The sequence below is a fragment of the Pithys albifrons genome, chromosome 33 (assembly GCF_047495875.1).
Source record: "Pithys albifrons albifrons isolate INPA30051 chromosome 33, PitAlb_v1, whole genome shotgun sequence".
NCBI classification, from domain to species: Eukaryota; Metazoa; Chordata; class Aves; order Passeriformes; family Thamnophilidae; genus Pithys; species Pithys albifrons.
This window is the reverse complement of record NC_092490.1, coordinates 277226-296178: the sequence shown is the minus strand read 5'-3', so window position 1 is coordinate 296178 and position 18953 is coordinate 277226. Positions and strand designations below refer to the sequence as shown.

The window sequence follows — 18953 nt, the reverse complement described above, 5'->3', positions numbered from 1 at the left end:
TTAAGAGATGGAGATGAATCAAATAAAATATTTAAAAAAAAACCACAAAAAACCTGAATCATGTGAATGTATATGGGGTTGGGTTGGGTGGCCTTCAGAGAATTAGAATTTTAGAATTATTTAGTTTGGAAAATATCTCAAACGCCATTCAGGATTGCTTTTAGCCACCTGAAGAACTAAGTGAGAGCAGGGGAGATTTTTATGTTCAAAAGTCAGCAAATCCCCCTTCCCAATGAATTTCACACATCAGTCTCTGTCCCCACGTGGGATGGTTCTGACTTAGTAAAATGCCAATTAAGCATTTCAGAGGAAAAGTCCCTCCTCCTCCCCCACCCTCCTCCCACCCCAAAAAAACCCCAACAAACAAACAACAGACCATAGTTCAGTAGATTATGGTACATTAAACAGAATAGAGAGAAAAATAAAACCCAAATAAAATACAAACTACACACAAAGAATAAAAGGTAGGAAGAGAAATAAGAAAAAAAATCTATGTTATGGGTTTAGCCAGGTGGGCCTAAATTTAGGTTTTAAAGTTCAGCTAGGCCTGGGAATTGTCAGCTGACTTGAGCTGGGCTGAGTTAGCTAACAGCTGACTTCTTCTAGCCAATAATATTGTATTCCATACCACATTGCATCATCTCAAAAGGGGTAAGAGCTGGTGTGTGGGTGTGGCTTGGGCAGTTGCTTCACAGCTGTGGTGCCAGCAAGACACTCTGCTGTCCCAGGAGGGATGGGGAGGCCCAAGCCCAGAGCACCGGCTCACCATCATGTTATCTGAGGGAAGTAAAATATTTGTTCCTAGCTTTTCTCTCTGCTTAAGTCTGTCTCTGAAGAATTGACTTCTCTAGAATGATTTGTAGTTAAAATGGTAGAATTTGTGTTTACTGGGAAGTGGGAAGTTATTTCTTGTTATACATGACTTGTGTAAGTGTGTGTTACATTGTAGTTTCCTCTTAATTTTCTCTTTTCTGTATAAATACATGTAGTTAGTTTCAGCATAGACCTGGCTTTGGAAGTTTTTTTTTCCTCTCTCCCTCTTCTTTTTTTCCTTGGCTTGTTGGGGGGAGGAGGAACCCTTTTCACCCTGTCCTGGACAGTTGGGGTTTTGCCAGCTCAACCCAGGACTGATAAATGGTGCATTGGCCGGGAAACGAAGGACACTAGCAAGTGTCCCAGAGAGTTGGCAGGGTTCCCGGGAGCTTTGTTATAGAAACATTCCTTGATATCTGCATTGCTTGGGTACATCTAATATAAACAATGTCCTCTTGCTATTGGATACTCGTTTTATTCCTTGTACTGACTGTTTCTGTGAGTTCAGACAGCTCAACTCGTACCTGCTGTGAATGCAGCCACTGCAAAGAGAAGCCTTACAGCCAAAGCGAGCTGTCTTTCTCTCCTGCCTCACCTCAACAGAGAGCAAACCCCAAGTGTGTGTCACATGGTGAACTGTCATCCTTCCTGTGTGACCAGGGGAAAGGCATGAGGAGGTGGGACAGGGCATCTACTTCTGTGCTTGAAGTCCAGGTATGGAAATCAAAACGTAAGAAAGCTGGTAAAAAGCTTTCCACATGTTGAAACAGAGATCCCAGAACAGAGCCAAGAACCACAATTAAGCTACCCTGCCTCCAGCTGAGAGAAGGAGAACAACCAAGTCTACTGAACATTGCTGAACCAGAAAACTAACCAAGACTGTACCTCTACACTGACTTGTAGATGACAGCCAGTGCCCCTGAGGGTGGCTGGACCGATAAAAGATTACTTGAAGCATAGAGAGGCCCATGTGGGCTTTGGTGTGTGGCAGGACACTGCTGCTTGAGTAGAATCTGTAAAGATTCATCATGTGGATGCTCATGTGCCCAAAGGCTGAGCTAATGAAGGAACAGCACACCTGGACTAGCATAAGGGAGAGTTGTTCCTGGCTCAATGGGCCCATGATACCTCAGCCCACCTGCAGGTGGACAAGGCCGAGGGGTGGATTTAACCATGGACATTATTTCCCAGGTTATCCGCTACTGTGAAACCCCTGAGAAGGGGATAGTGACCCCAGTGTGGGGATAGAGACCCCTGAGAAGGGGATGGAGACCCCAGTGTGGGGATAGAGACCCCTGAGAAGGGGATTGGAGACCCCAGTGTGGGGATAGTGACCCCTGAAAAGGGGATGGAGACCCCAGTGTGGGGATAGTGACCCCTGAAAAGGGGATAGTGCCCCCAGTGTGGGGATGGTGACCCTAATGAGGTTATAGTGACCCCTAAGAAGGGGATGGGATAATCCCAATGTGTGCCTCAAGGACATTTAACCTTGAGGAAAAAGGTAACTTGGATTTTGAGTTTTGTGTTGTAGGACATAAACCATCAGATGAAGAAGACCTGAGCTGAACTGGTGTTGGTGTCCAATGATGAACTGTTTTTTCCTGCCTTAAGTACCTACCCCATCCTAATGGACTATTGCCTACAATATGAAGGGGTAGAAGACAGCCCTGGAAAGAACAAAGACTGTTTAAGCGCGGGAATAGATAGATTGAAGATATGAGTGATGTAATATGGTATGGAATAAGGGGTGGAATATGTTATGGGTTTAGCCAGCTGAACCTAAATTTAGGTTTTAAAGTTCAGCTAGGCCTGGGAATTGTCAGCTGACTTGAGCTGGGTTGAGCTAGCTAACAGCTGACTTCTTCTAGCCAATAATATTGTATTCCATACCATATTGCATCATCTCAAAAGGGGTAAGAGCTGGTGTGTGGGTGTGGCTTGTTCAGTTGCTTCACAGCTGTGCTGCCAGCAAGACACTCTGCTGTCCCAGGAAGGATGGGGAGTCCCAAGCCTGGAGTACCAGCTTACCATCGTGTTATCTTAGGGAAGTAAAATGTTTGTTCTTAGCTTTTCTCTCTGCTTAAGTCTGTCTCTGAAGAATTGACTTCTCTAGAATGATTTGTAGTTAAAATGGTAGAATTTGTGTTTACTGGGAAGTGGGAAATTATTTCTTGTTATACATAACTTGTGTAAGTGTGTGTTATATTGTAGTTTCCTCTTAATTTTCTCTTTTCTGTATAAATACATGTAGTTAGTTTCAGCATAAAGCTGGCTTTGGAAGTTTTTTTTTCCTCTCTCCCTCTTCTTTTTCCCTTGGCTTGTTGGGGGGAGGAGGAACCCTTTTCACTCTGTCCTGGACAGTTGGCACTTTGCCAGCTCAACCTAGGACAGATAATGGCCAGTGCTCTGGGCTTGGGCCTCCCGATCCCTCCTGCCGACAGCGTTGCTATTGATCAGAATCTGTGGCTGTCCCAGTTTGACATCTCTGGCCGCTCCTGCCAAGGGGTTTCTGTGCCTGTCAGCTGTGCCGGGCTGGGCCGGGCCGTTCCTGCAGCTTCTGGCGGTGCTGCGCTGGGTGCTGGGGCTGTGGCGGCAGCGCTGGGGGAGCTGTCGGTGCTGCTGTGGGAGCCATCTCCGCCTCTGCGCTCTGGCGGCTGCTCGGAGCTCTCCTGGCCGGGCCGGGGCTCAGCGGGCAGGGGCAGCGGGGCGCTCTCCCGCCGGGTGTCGGCTCTGGCACTGGCACGGGCTCTGGCACCTACACCAGCACCGGCACCGGCACGGTCTCTGGCACCGGCACGGGCTTCTGGCTCCAGCCCCGGGGCTGGCGGCGGCGGCCCCACCTGCAGCATCCTCCTCTCTGCTCTGCGCCGGGCTCGGCGCTGCCTCTGCCTGGCTCGGCTTCTCTCTGCCGCCATCCCACCCATTGGCATCAGTGCCCCAGGAGGGAAGGGCTGCAGGGGGATCCGGCAAGAGCAGGGCAGGGGCTGCTGCTCTTTGGGCCTTCCTCTGCCCCGGGCAGGAACGCTGCGTGGGACAGCAGCACGGGGGGTGCAGCTGCTTCTCCTGCTGCATCCTTTGGTGGGCAGCTGCAATCACTGGCAGCAGCAGATTCAGAGGGCAGCTGTGCCCACAGCAGGGAGTGTTGGAAAGGAGGAGCTCAGGTGCTGTTCAAGCAGCACCTCATCATCCAGATCAGGTTCCTCTGCTCCACAGGCAGCTTAGATCTCATCTCCATAATGTTTCTCCCTGACACCAAATAGTCAATTGTCCAAGTCTTCCAGTGATTTACCTTAAAAAAAAGAGGGGGACTCCAGTTTTTGTAACTAGTTTGGCTCTGGCCCACCAAACAGGTTTTGGCCACAAGCGGTTTCAGGGCACTCAATTCAAAAAGAGGTAATTTTTCTTTTCATGGGGTACTGATCTCTTTTAGCTCAGCTCTGTCCCTTCAAGCTATTTCAGGGCTCTGGCTTCACAAGTGGCTTAGACACTGACCCCGTTACTGAATCTTTTTCTTTCAGAGCTGTTAGCCCCCAATCATTTGGTCATGTTTTTCACCCCTTTGAGATTATTCTCATTTCCAGAGCCAATCCCTTTCAGTCCAGCAGACAGGCACCAATCATGCTTCTTCCCAAGTTGGACTGCTGCCCATCACTGGGACAGGGACCTCCTGGTGTTCCTGTCTCTCCTGCCACGTCAGGGTTACCAAGGCCAGTCCCTAAATGTTTGGAATCTTTCCCGAGGCTCCACGTTTCTGCTCCATTTATCGTGATGGATCTGGGTCTCCACAGGAATGAACCAAAACACTGATCACCAGCTTAAACCAAGGAAAGCCAATTATTGAAATCCCATGCTACAATATATGGACTCAGGGACTGGTATTCAAGGCAGGGGCAAGAGGAACTGGTTACCTCCCACACATGGGGGAGGCATGGGGGGATGGCTCAGGGCTTTCGACCTCCTTGCAGATGAAAAGCAGACCTATCAAGTGTGGGGGGTTTGTGAGGGTGAGAGTAGACAGAGGAATACACATATGCAAACACAACCAGTCTGTAGTGTTCTGGTGCCTGGGCCTGCCAGTCCCAGAAGATCAGGTGTCCTTTGCTTATCTCCAAGCCTTGTTGTTCAGGAAATTTAACTCCACACCTGCCAGCCTCAAAATTCCCTTTCCTACAACAACCCCTTGTGGGGCCACCAGGAGCAGGTGCATCTGCCTCCTCCTGTGCAGCCTCTCCATCTCTCTGCCCTGCTGGGCACACTCGGGAGCAGCTGCCCCTCTTAAATTGTGTGTGTCTGTCTGACACTGCTGTTGGACACAGAGAGGCCAATTGGTCTCCTCTTGTGTCACCAGGGGCGGCCACTGCCTCTCTGTGCTGCTGACCAGTGCCAGGCAGGGCTGGTGATTCTCTGACTCTCACAAAGTTCCCTCACTCCTGCAGTGTCACAATGTCCCCTGGGTTCCAGGAGCCCCTGCAGTGTCACAGTGTCCCCTGGGTTCCAGAAGGCCCTGCAGTGTCACAGTGGCCCCTGGGTTCCAGGAGCCCCTGCAGTGTCACAGTGTGCCCTGGGTTCCAGCAGGCCCTGCAGTGTCACAATGTCCCCTGGGTTCCAGCAGGCCCTGCAGTGTCATAGTGTCCCCTGGGTTCCAGGAGCCCCTGCAGTGTCACAGAGTCCCCTGGGTTCCAGCAGGCCCTGCAGTGTCACAGTGGCCCCTGGGCACTCTCAGGCCTCACATCGCACTGCCCTGACAGTTCCCTCATGTGAAATATTGGGGCTTTTGGGGGCTCCATAACAGAAGGAAGAGATTGAGCCATTGCAGAGTGTCCAAAAGAGGAAACAAAGTTGGGCAAGATCCTGCAGGGTCAGTGTGTAAAGAGCAGCTGAGGGCACTTGGGGTGTTCAGCTGCACAAGAGGAGACTGAGGGGACAACTCATTGCAGGTACAACTTCCTGGGCAGGGGCAGAGGAGGGGCAGGCACTGATCTCTGCTCTGTGAGGACCAGGGACAGCACCCAGGGAATGGCCTGCAGTTGTGTCAGGGCAGGGTTAGGCTGGATCTTACAAAGAGGTTCTTCCTCCAGAGGGTGGTGGGCACTGAACAGACTCCCCAGGGCAGTGGGCACTGCCTCAAGGCTGCCAGAGCTCTTGGAGGGTTTGGATGATGCTCTGGGGCACAGGGTGTGACTCCTGAGGATGGGCCTGTGCAGGGCTGAGGGTTGGACTCCATGATCCTTGGGCATCTCTTCCCACTCAGCACATTCTGGCATTCTGTGACACCAGCTGGGCTGATCCCAGTGCACGAGGAGCCCCTTCCCCCAGAAATACTGTGGGTGACCCCAGTGTAGGGAGGGGTCCCAGGCACAGAGCAAGATGCCTGAATGAAGGGGGGACACCTTCCCGCAGGTGGGATGTCCATCAAACAAGCCACTTCTAACAGCGCAGAATTGGGGATTATAACCTCCCTCAGCCCCCAGTGAAGCCACGGGGTCACTGCAACCCCCAGAATGACGGGGAGCTCCTCAGAGCCATTTAAAACTTTGAAAAATTTGTTTAAAACAGCAGGAACAACCCCCACATGGAGTCATCTCACCAACCCCAAAACTGCAAGGGGTTCACTTCAGGCACTGAAAATTAAGAGAGGGACCTCCAAAAGATGTTTATAGTCTCCTAAATTCGTAGAAAGAGCAGATCCCCTCAAAACAAGCTCCCTGCAACCCTCCCTGTGGGGCCCCACTCCAAGTGCTAAAGCCACATCCCCCCCCACTCCCTCAAAATACCCCACTAAGGACAGGAGTGTACCCTAAAAACTCCCTCTCTCATTCCAGACTTGCAATCTCATGGCTGCAAACCAATCCATCCTCTTCCAAGTCTCATCCCAACCCTCGCAATCCACATCAAAGCTCTCCAAGTTTCACCCCAAGTCTCACGGGCTTCTAATTCCCCATCTCTAATTGCTGACACCCCATGGTAGGTTCAGGGAGGAATTGTGGGGGTTGCTGGATTGGCCCATTTTGGGGAGGGGCTGAGTAATTCTGAGTTGGGATGGAGCTATTTTGGGGTGGGATTGAGGCATTATGAGGTGACAGATTGAACCCTCTCAGATTGTGGACTGCAAAATGATGGAAAAATTCTCTTGACCTGGATGGCCCAATTTTGGGGACAACTCCCCCAAAACCCACTAGAAATGAGAATGCTTCCTGAATATCCTTTTGAATCTCAAATTCCATCCCTAAATGCCAGTGAAATACTGAGGGTTTAGATGTATTTGTTCAATTTCTTTATTTTTACTTCAGTTTCAGGTGATTAGAAGTGATGAAGATCCAACAAATGAAAATCAAAGACAAAAGAAGGCATATATGAGCGTGCAATGGGTTGGGTTGAATAATTCATAGAGAGGCAGAGCAATCGACAATTTGAAGTTGACAATTTGAAGGTGACCTTCGATCAGTGAATGAAGCTTCTCTCACAGCTGGGGCACTGGTTGGACTTCCCTTACTGGTGGGTCCGTCGGTGTTGGGTCAAATTAGAGCTCTGGGTGAAGCCCTTTCCACACTCCCTGCACTTGTAAGGCCTCTCCCCAGTGTGGAGTCTCCGGTGGGTGATGAAGGTGGAGTTGTCTTTGAATCTCTTCCCGCAGTCAGTGCAGTGGAAGGGCCTCTCCCCAGTGTGGATTCTCCGGTGGGTGATGAGGGTGGAGTTGTCTTTGAATCTCTTCCCACAGTCTGTGCAGTGGAAGGGCCTCTCCCCAGTGTGGATTCTCCGGTGGGTGATGAGGGTGGAGTTGTCTTTGAATCTCTTCCCACAGTCTGTGCAGTGGAAGGGCCTCTCCCCTGTGTGTGTGCGCTGATGACTGAGGAGATGAGAGCTGGTCTGAAACCTCTTCCCACACTCGGAACACTCATAGGGACGTTCCCCGGTGTGGATCATCTGGTGTCGGATCAGGTTGTAGCTCTGGGTGAAGCTCTTCCCACATTCCAAGCACTTCCAGTGCTTCTCTGTGTGTACTTGTCGGTGGATGAAGAGGTGGGAGACCTGCCTGAAGCACTTCCCACATTCCAAGCACTTGTAGGGCTTCTCCATAGGGTGAAACTGAACATGGATCTCCAGGTTAGAGATCCACCTGTGGCTCTGGACGCCTTCCTGGGACAGGATGGGCGGCTCCTCCTCAGAGCAAATTAGGCTGGGATTGAAGGTCCTCCTACTGGTGTATCCCTGTGGCTTTTCCTCCCCGTTGACTTCCTGTGCCATAGAGCAGTTCAAAACGGCCTCTGCCAGCAGGGTCTCACAGGGCGATTTGTCCTCCATGCTCTCCATGCTCAGCTCGGGGCCTGGGGCAGGAAAAAACATCAGTCAGGGCATTTGCCTCTGGCCCACAAGGAAGGCCAAAGACAACCCCCCAAACCCAGCCACGGCAGGACAGCGTCGGCAGCGGGGTTGTCCTGCAGCCGGGGCCATGCTGGGCTGGAAGATGCAGCAAAGGAGAGGGGAAAAGGGGCACTGACTTCCTCCTCACCTGTCTGGGGGTCTTGGGGTATCTTCCTCTTCCTTGCAGCCTCCTCCTGCATCCTGTTAAGGTTTGGAAATGAGAAATCCCGATCTAAGGGTAAAAAAAACATGTTAGCAGGTTGGTTGTGGGTTTCTACTAGAAAATCCATCTCTAGAAAGACACCAGTGTCTCAGTTTGAGATAATTTGCAAGAGAGAGTCATCGTGGAGAGAATTTTCTTCCTAGTATACCCTAATCAGGTTTCTGAAATACAGAGAGAGTGAACAAATACATCTGGAAGGAAGGGGGAAAAATCCCAAACTCTTTCCCAAGAAGAAATGCTGAAAACAACTCATAAACTGGGCTAAACAAACTCAGGAGGAAAAACTTCCCAGCCCACTCTGTCCAAAAGAGTTAGTGCCCAGTCTCCCCCGCCCATAAAACACACGTGGCCACAGGACAGAGACAGAATGGCCCCCCTTCCATAGGATTCACCTTCCCCACACCCCAAAACCCTGGCAGGAACCTTGAGAGTCAGCACTGCAGTCAGGCTGTGCTGCTGGGACAGGCAGTCAAGCCAGTGCTCCTCACCCAGTGGTGTCTCTGGTCCTATCCTAGTAGTGGTCACAGCTCAGATCCTTCCAGAGGGTGGTGGAAGCCACAAGAGGGGAGGTGTTCTGGTTTAAAGGTAAACTGGCAGGAGAAATGAACACAACAAAAAGGAGATTATAAGTCAGAGTTACAACTTAATGACAATAGTATAAGAAATGCAATGGCACAAAGAGAAAAATTGGTTTTAACCCAGAAAACCCCAGCAGTATAACCCAGCCCCCTGGGGCACAAGCACAAAGGGGTTTGTTAGCCCCTGTGATGAACCCTGTGTGTCTCCCCCAAGTCCAAAGGAAAAGTGCAAAGTGTCAAACCTGTTGGTGCAGCTGACAGTTGCAGTCTGGTGGAGAGTGGTGGTCACAGGCTGGTTGAAGGTGGTGGTCTCCTCCTGTCGAGGTGTTGGTCCTCCTCTCAATCCAACGAGTGTCCCCTGAGGTCTTCCCCCAAGATTATGTACCCCAGGGAGCAGCCAGTCCCTCCCCCTGGGCGGGGAGTCTCACAATGGGTGATTAACTCTGGTAGTCAGGGGGTATTTTGGAACCCTTGATGGCCCATTAGCAGCCACGCCCCCTCAGGCTGGGTGTCAAGGTGCTAACGACTCCCTGCAGGGGAGTTATCCCAGCTCTTATCTCACAGATGTCTTTCACACCCAGCTCCCAGCCTGAGGGGTCAGCTGTGCCCTGGGCAGCTGCTGCAAATACTCCGTTGTGAACAGTTTTTGGGAAATGAATAGAGGGTGTGGAGTACACAGCTTTGATCATCCACACAGGGATAAACTGGTCCCACCTGCTGAACTAGGACATGTAGGACAAATTTTTATTATTCATTTAAAAACTTCAGGCACACAATGAGCAGCATCAGCCAAGTTTTCTAAGTGACTGAGGAGCCCTTTTCCTAAACTGTGCTTATCTGAGAGAGTTTCAAATCCCTCCTTTTTGATTTAGGTTTATGAAATGATTCTCGTTCTCGATGCTTATTTTAGGCCATCACCTACAGAATTGCTGTTATGGATAACATTGATTATAGTGATTATAGGAAAGTAGAAGAGAAGCAAATGGAAAGACAAATGAGAGCAAAAGTTATTTCTTTCTTTCAGTCTTCTCTGAATTTTTTATACTAGTTTTCTCTTTTTGTGGAAGGGTTCAGTGTCCTCCCTCCTGTGAGGGATGATAAACACTCATTAAACACTGAAAATGTTCTTGCTCAGCAAAGGCAGAAGTGCAAGACCAAGCCTCAGCCTGCTGAGAGCTGAGGTTTTGCATTGGCTGCCACAGAATTCCAGAGAGAAAATAAGAACAATGATAATTTTGGGGTGGGATTGACCATTGTCGGTGGGATTGACCATTTTCAGTGGGATTGGGCTGCTTTGAGGAGACAGATCGACCCTTCCCAGCTTTTGGGGTGCAAAGCTGGCAGAGACTGGAATGTTGATGGTTCATGGCTCCAACACTCTCCAGCTGCAAAAGCAGTGGGTGCTTTGCTACCCGTGGGCAAAGGAACCACCCAGGAGTAGAGGGGGGGACACCCACCCCTGGAGGGGACAGGCTGTGCTTGGAACCAGGGAAGGGAAGTTCGTTTTTTCTGCTTTCATATCACTACAGGGAAGAACCAAAACTGCTCCAAACCTTCTTTCCATGCACACAAAACTGTTCTAAACCCTACATCTACAGATATATATTAATAAAGGAAATCTGATCTTCCCCAGGGGGTGGATTAAAAAGGACTTGGGTCATCTTAACCTTCAGGGCTCGGGTCAGGTGCTGGACATGGGGGAAGCTTCTGGCAGCTGCTCACAGAACCCACCCCTGAAGCCCTCCCACTACCAAAACCTGGCCATGCAAACCCAATGCACTGCCCGGCATGGAACACCCAGAACGTGGGTCACCAAGTCTGTGCTGAGCATGAAGCACCTGGAACGTGTGTCACCAGGTCTCTGTTAAAAAGGGCTCACAAGGAATTTTGGTTATCAAGTCTTTAACCACTTTGTCCACTGATGCTTGAGGAGATGTGAGCTGCTCTGAAACCTCTTTCCATATTCCAAGCACTCACAGGGTAGTTCCCAATGTGGATGTGTTTCAGCTCCTTAAATACTGCAGAGAAAAAAAAAAAAGAACACTTTAGGTTCAAATATTTTCCCCAAACAAAATTAAAACTTTTACCAGTTATTTGTTTATACCAAAACCTGTTTCTTTTTTGTTTTTTTGCTTTGCTTTTCCTTTTCTTCTTTTATTATTTTAGTCACTTGCTAAGAAGTGTATAAAGAGATACAAAAAGGTTGGGGAAAATCCAAGGTTGCTTTTAAGAGCAAAGAAAAATTTACCACCAGAAGCTACTTTTTTGCTGAGATACCCTGAGGGGGAAAATAGTTTCTACCTTTTTTTTTTCCTTCTTTTTCTCTACTGCTTGTGGAAGATATCTGTGGCCCCAAGAGGCTTGGAATGCTGTCTTTGGATATGTAGAGTTGTTGCTCAGGAGAAGCTGTTTTAGCCTTTCTGGGCTGAGCAAAGTCTGGTCCTCATGAAGAGATGAGAGAGAGGGAAGTAGGGAGAGATTTTCCATTATTGTAACCGGATTGCTCTCTCTCCTTTTCCCTCCCTGAATTCTCAAGGTGCCTTCTCTGAGTTTTCATTGTGTTCCAAAAGGTTTGTACGTGATTTTTGGCAGGCAGCTACCAGCCCAACAGCAGGAACCTTTATGGCAGGCAGGCTCCAGCAGGATGCTCTGGCAGGAAGTTTGTTTGGGAGCTTTTAGCAAAATGTTGACAGAAAACCTTTCAATAGGATGTTTTTGGCAGACAAACAGTGGAGGAACATTGTTCCTTGAAATTCTGTATTATGTGAGTGTCACAGGGGACACACAGGAGTCCCCACTGATCCATCCTGGGGCTGGTTCTGCTTCTCCCAACCTCGGCTCCTCCCTGCAAGGTTTCCCCAGGACTGTTCCCCACAGCCCCCCTAATAGCTGGGACTGGTAAGAACTGGGAAGCTTTACTGGGAAAAGTGGAATCAGGTGGTGTTAGACTAAAAGCAGGGGCTGTGGGGACATGCAACCCCTCCAAAATCAGCAGAGGGATGGGGGTGGATGGTCCATGCTGTGGCTGCTGATGGCTCAGGATCTCAGTGGGGAGAGAACAGGGGGTGACACTGAGGTGGGGGATCCCCTGGGAAGGCACACATGGGGGTAGGGACAGGACCCCCAGGAACCCCCTCCCTTTCTGGGACAGGTAGAAGCTGAGCCCCAGCACCAGGACGAAGAAGACCAACACGAAGCCCCCAATCCCTGTAACTGTCTTGCTGCAGGCAGCACGTGACAGCTCTGGGAGGTGTGAGGGGGTCTGGACCTTCCAAAACTTCTCACTGAACCTCCAGGACATCCCCAAAGCCCCTGCCCTTTGCCCTCAACTCACCCAGGACCACCTTGAACCTTCTCCCACCCCCTTCAGGATCCCATTCCGCCCCCCACCTCCCCACTCCCATCCCAACTAGGATGATCCAATCTCACTCCCAGCTACCCCAGGGCTCCTCTCAACTCCTTCCAATTCTTCTCAGCCCTACAAGGACTCCCCAAAGCCATTCTCAATCCCTTCATAGCCAACTCGGCTCCTTCATATTTCACCTCCAATTGCTCCCTGGACCACTGAAAACCTATTCCAGTGCGACAAGTCTCCCATCCACCTTCCCAGTAACCCCCCAAGGCCCCCAGATCCCTCCCAGTTGATCCCATGGCTTCCCATACCCCCCTCCATGACCCTCTAAACCTCTTCTGGACCTGTCCATTCCCTCCCCAAATCCCCCTGAATTACCACCAGGCTCCCCAAACTGCCTGCCAGTTTCCCAAGGCTTCCCCAACCCCCTTTGTGAATTAGTCCCAGGATCCCCAGCCTCCCTCCAAGTTTCCAGGCCATACCCCAGTCCCAGGTGAGGGGGTGCTCCAGGCTGATGTGCCCCACCCAGCAGGTGAAGGTGATCCTTCCTGGGGTGGATTTCCAGCATCACCAGCAGCTGGTGGGTCCAGTCCTTATTAGGGACCATGTTGGTGGCCACCAAGGGCTCCAAGAGCTCCTGCCCACCCTGGAACCACCTCACCTGTACTTGGGCAGGGTAGAAATCCATCCTGGAGCAGAGCAGGGGCCTGGGCGGACTGGGAGCTCAACAGAATATGTGAGGTGGAAAAGCTGGTGGGCACTGGGAGAGAGGCAAGGGGGCTGCAGGGACACTCAGAAGGACTGGGAATGTTCTGGGAAGGGTTGGGAGAGGCACTGAGAGAGACAGGGGACATGCGGTGACACATGAGGCTCCCTATTCCTTATTCATTCCTGGAGACTGTTCTGTCTCCCCTCCCCAACCCTGGACCTTCCAATCTCTGCTGTTTGGGCAGCATCGTGCCCCATTTTGGGGCTCCTGGGTCCAGAGGAGGAAGGAGAACAACAGGTTTGGTGCCCAGGATTGTGTCAGGAGGTTCAGCAGCCTGGGGGGGTGTGTGGTGGCCTGGGTGGTTTCTCTCTGCCCTTGGCTGTGGGGTCTGCAGGGAGCAGTTTCTCCTGCTCTGTTTTCAACCTGGTGCTGCCCCACTGCTGGGCCCCTGGGCAGGTTGATATTTGTCACCTGGAGTGTTCTCACACACACCAAATGTGTGTGAGGGGCACTGAGGTGTGTTTTCCTTCCCCAAATCCTGTGTCTTGGACATACCTGGTCCTTTCCTGGGGCATCTCCTGCCAAACTGGGTCCTTGCCTGTTTGCACAAGAGCAGAAACCAGGACATTTGAAGTGGCACTTTTTGGGGGACCTGCCCTGGTCCCTGTGGCTCTGCCTGTGGGGAGAGGAAGGGTCTGGGGACGTTTCCTCTTCCAGGATCCCAGTTCTTGTGGTTCAACTCTGTATTTGGTGCCACAGTGAACTTCTCTGATCAAGGTTGAAAAAGATTTGCAAGTGTGAAAGATTCCCAAGTAGGTTGATAGACAAGGAACAGAGCTGCATTTTGGAAGATGTGAAAAAAACTAAAAGTATATATTGTTCAGTAACACCACAGGGCCCACTCAAGCCCTCAGGCTACAAGCTGGGTGATAGACAACCCTGGGAGGCACAGGAATGTTTCTGTCTTCACACCAATGACTCAGCTGTGATAACTGTGATAACTCCCCTCTGGAGAGCCATCAGCACCTTCACACCCACTCTGAGGGCTCATCTCTGCTAATGGGCCATTAGGGGCTGGAACAATAGGCAGCTCCAATAACCCAGACCATCAAAGACTCCAAACCAATCCCATGACTTACAGGGTCAAATCACCCACTGTCAAAGTCCCCACGCTGAATGAAGTACTTTGAATTCCCACTGGAATCTGAGCACGCAAAATCTTTGGGTTTTGGGATTTCTGGTATCACTGTTTCCTAGAATATATTGTTGTCCTTCTTTTAAAAAATTCTTCCTCACTCTTCTGTGCTGGGGTGGAGGCGGCAGGAGAAAATGTGGAGAATGAAGGAGTGGTTACTCAGAAATCTGAAATAATCCTGTCTTTGCAAGAGTCAGACAAAGAAATTGTTTTTCCAGAAAAAGGGAGAATTAGGCCAAAAGGCTGCAGCAGGAGCATTGCTTGCTGCTGAGCTCCAAGACAGGCTGCAAATGGTGGCACTGCTTTGCTGCTGAGCGTGGGCACGTCTGAGAGATTCAGGTGGAGCTTTGGAATGTGCAGGAGAGAGGGACAATCTTACGAGGAGATTTGTATGATGTATAACCAGTAACAAAGCCTTGTAACTCAAACTTCCTGTGTTCAGGGGAGGAGCTGAGAGACACTGAGCCAGTCTGTTCTTCTGGGAAAGAGCAAAACATCAGGTTTGTATTGACAGCTGATGATGAGGAAGGAGCAGATTGACCCTTAATTAAAGCTGAAACCACCAATGTGTGCCAGGGTCAGCAAACTGCTGCTAAACTGGCACCGTGTGTGGCTCCCAAGATATCAAAGCCTGGCCCTGGATCAGGGGAGATGGAAATCCAGTCACTATTAATGCAGTGGGATGCTGAGGGGCTGGAGCCACTTCCCAGATGGCACAAAGTTAAACCACTGGAGCAAAAGGAGCACGTGTTATCTGCCCAACTGATAAGGTCAGTTCATGGCTCCAGGGGGAGGAGCAGAAGCCTCCTGAGAACACTCAAAGAAACCCAGCACAAGGGGCAGCTCTTGCTGATTTTTTTCAAGATGTCTGACTGTCTCTGAACAGGAAATTAATGGGAGGAGACCCACTGAAAAAATGGGGCGAAAAAAACATCAGTGCATAGAGCACTACATGGAAGAGGAGTTAAAACTCTACCTGAGAGATCCCCAGTTCATGCAGTCAAACCATTTGATTCACTAAGGAGTAGCTTTCTTGTGGAGATTTGTGTAGTTTTCTTTTTCCAGGTATTCCAGCACTCCCCACTGAAGATCAAAGGAACCAGCTGGGACTGGGGGAACTGCCAGCAGATGTGCAGGAGAAGGCTCACAGAAAGCAGCCAAGGGGTGATGAGCATCTTTCCCTCAGGATGTGTCACCTGCTGACTGTCAGCATTTCAGACTCAAGTTGCTGCTTTAGGAGCATTATCCCAGCCTGTCATGGAATAATCAGTCTGTACTGGGTGAAATTTCCACTTTTCTTTATGCAGGGACCTGCCAACCCATGAGATGGAGCTGTGTGGAACAAACAAAATTTTTAATTATCCCGTAATTATTATTAAATATTATTTCTTGTGATTTGATTGTGTTTTCATTGAGAGGGATTCTTTGGGAGATAAAAAAATAGAAGGACATTATAAACCAAACATTTTTATTTATTCTTTTTTAATTTTGCTATATCTTTTTTTGTTTATACTAAAAAACATATGGAGTGGAATAATCTCTTAGTCTTCTCTTATTGAATTCAACCACATGAGAAATAAAAAAGACAGCCCAGTTTAATTTGTGTGTTGGTACAAGTGATTTGCATGTTTGAAATCATACAAATAGGTATCAACCTTCCCAGAATTCTTCCTCAGAAAGTTTTGGATTCATTATTATAATTTGTCTAAATCTTACAGAGATTTTGGCATGTGAACTAAAAGATCTTAACAGAATAAAAGAAACTATTCCATGGGAAATGGTTGAGACCCCCTTCCTTAATCAGAAGAAGTTTCAGCTTTGGGCTACAAATTGGACGTGGATAAAATGCAGGAAATCTTTTTCCCAGCTCCCAAGACCTGTAACCATTTTAGGAAATACTTGCACTCTGCAGCACTGACATTTCTCAGTTGTGGGTGCAGCTTTGTGGAACATTCATTGGAAAGGAATGTTGTGAAGATAAATTGTGACAGAGAAAATATCCCAGAAAATCCGACCTGGACTCTGTGTTTTGGGGGACCCTCAGCACCAAGGAGACAACAGATCCAGAGCCACAGGACACCACTGGGTTCCATGGAGTGGGGATACATTTCCTGTTTTAACTTTTCTCTCTCACCCTCTTTCCCTCCCCCTCTCCTTTTTCCTATTTCTTTCTATTTCTCTTCCTTTGCCTCACATTTACTCTTAAATAAAATCCACAATCTTGACTTTGGCATCTGATCCTCTTTGCACCTTAATTTGGGCAGAGGCATTTCTAATAATTTTAATAACTGGATGATAACCCCAATCAGAGCCCCTTCACAGCACAGATGGAGAGAAAGTCCCCACAGTGCACCTGAGAGGTGTGTCAGGGGAAACCGTGTGGATCAGTCCTGTCTCAAGCAAAGGCAAACCCAGTTGTGGGATTGATTTTGCTCAAGGACAAAGTCGCACTTGGTGGGTAATACAGAAAAACAGGGAAACATGGTGTGTACTGAAGAGGACCTATTTGTGGTGTAAAACTGTCTGTTCCATTGTTCCTATTTGTGTATAATATTGGATAGAGAGGTGCAGAGTTAATGTGTTATTCAGGGCATACTGGGGAAAAGGAAAAAAAAAGAAAAGGGAATAGAGTGGTGGATAATGTCCTGGGTGACACAAAACTTCTGGTATCCTCCTTCTCTTTTCTCTGTTCCCCCCAAAATGCCTGCTAATTGGGAGTGGGAGGGGAATTTGAGATTAAATAAGGTTGGTCCTGTTTCCCTGGCAGAAGAATGTGTGCCCAGGTGTGAAAGGCTGGAATGCTGATGACTCAGGCTGTGCAGGTGGAGCTGATGATATGGAAAGATACCCCCAAGGTTGTGAGGGTGTGCACACCTGCCAGCTCAGGATCCAGGTAGGTGTTTTACTCTGCATGTTTTAATGGACACTACAGGAATTTTATGCCCTTCTACAAGACCGAAATATTTTAATTGGGCAGGACCAAACTTATTGGGAGATGCTCCAGTGTGGACTGACCAGGTGGCCTTTGCTAAATGTGCATCCCAATGTTTGCAGATCCCACCACCTTCTGCTCTTTGTGTGCTCTTTCCCTGTCCATTGCACCCTTGGATCTTCCCAGAGGCTGCTGCGTGGCAGGGGATGGGACTCACCCACTCAGGGACAGGTTCTTTGGCCCAGGTGTCTGTCAGGTTGTTTTTGAAAAGAGTTCCATGGTCTGATTCAATTCTTTCAGGGGTTCCATGTCACCATCAAATTTCCTCCTCCAGTCCCAGGACAGTGTTCCAGGCAGTGCCATGGGACACATGGGATGTTTCCAGCCTTGCTGTGGTTGTTACCAGCACCATAAGCACATGTCCCTTGCTGTGAAGCTTTTGCCGTAGTGTGATAGTCAGTCAGCCAGGCCTGCTCTTATTTCTATTCAAGCCATTGTCCTCCATCCCAGAGAGGCTCCACCTGCTAAGCCTGTGTAACTGCAGCACATTTCACATTCATGGACACCCTGTGCAACAGTGTTCATGTCTAAGGCCATCCCTCAATCGCAAGCCCATCCAAATGTTCCACCTCTGCCTTGATGGCCCGAGGTTTTCCTGGGCACAGGGAGCCAGAAATAATTCCCCCTTGTGCTGCCAATGCCAAGGCACCTGAGGAACTTCAATGACAGCAGCCTGAGCCACCTGCTGGTTGTTCTGCTGTTCTTCAGGGGCCTGACTCTTGGGTACAGGAGCACCCCCATGACACACCTTCACAGCAGGTGCCCCACCCCGGCAGTAATTCCTTTGCCACAAGGCAGCAGCCCAGATGGGATTCACCCTGTTCTGCCAGTTCTTGTGCTGCCATTGCTGCACCCACCCCACAGGGCATTTGGCATCTTCAGTAGTGGGAGCAGAGAAGGGATCTGCTGGAGTCCTGATGTCCAATTTCAAGATGAGAAATGACAGGGAGCAGCCCCAGAGCTGCAGGGCAGCTGCCCGAGGTGATGGTGGGGCAGAGGGAGCTGTGCAGGCCTGGAGGGGCACAGGGCCTGTGCCCTGTGCTGGCTTAGGAGCAGCTGGATGTGCCTCCTGCTTTACCGGGGGGTGTGTGTGTGTGCCCTGCTGGGCACAGTGAGGAGCAGCTGCAGCTGCCCCTTGTGCCAGGGCTGTGTCTGCCGTTGGTGCTGGGTACAGAGAGGCCAATTGGGCTCCTCTTTTGGTGCCAGCGGTAACAGGAGTGGGCAGTGCCCTCTGTGCTATTGCCTAGTGCTGAGCAGGGCTGGCTGGTTCTGTGTGTGTGACAGTGTGACCTGGGCCCTGCAGTGTCACAGTGTCCCCTGGGTTCCACGAGGCCCTGCAATGTCACAGTGTGCCCCTGGGCACCCTCAGGCCTCACATCACACAGCCCTGGCAGTTCCCTCACCTCAAATATTGAGGCTATTTGAGCCACTACAGGAGAAGTAAGAGACTGAGCCATTGGAGAGTGTCCAAGGGAGGAAATCAAAGTGGGCAAGGGCCTGCAGGGGCAGAGTGTGAGGAGCACCTGGGGACACTTGGTGTGTTCAGCTGCACAAGAGGAGACTGAGGGGACAACTCATTGCTAGTACAACTTCCTGGGCAGGGACAGAGGAGGGGCAGGCACTGATCTCTGCTCTGTGGGAACCAGGGACAGCACCCAGGGAATGGCCTGAAATTCTGTCAGGGCAGGGTCAGGTTGGACCTTACAAAGGGGTTCTTCCCCCAGAGTGT

The 18953-nt window shown here is 50.0% G+C and overlaps 2 protein-coding genes across 2 annotated transcripts in view; one reads left to right on the top strand and one right to left on the bottom strand.

Annotated features, from left to right (window-relative positions):
* The window catches only part of LOC139684162 (uncharacterized), a 1455962-nt gene that overhangs the window by 1196045 nt on the left and 240964 nt on the right, over positions 1 to 18953 (top strand).
* The window catches only part of LOC139684161 (uncharacterized), a 1434678-nt gene that overhangs the window by 1236193 nt on the left and 179532 nt on the right, over positions 1 to 18953 (bottom strand). Inside the window, 2 exon segments of the mRNA XM_071579762.1 lie at positions 7307 to 7759; positions 8874 to 8881. Coding sequence (XP_071435863.1) covers positions 7307 to 7759; positions 8874 to 8881 — 461 coding nt within the window.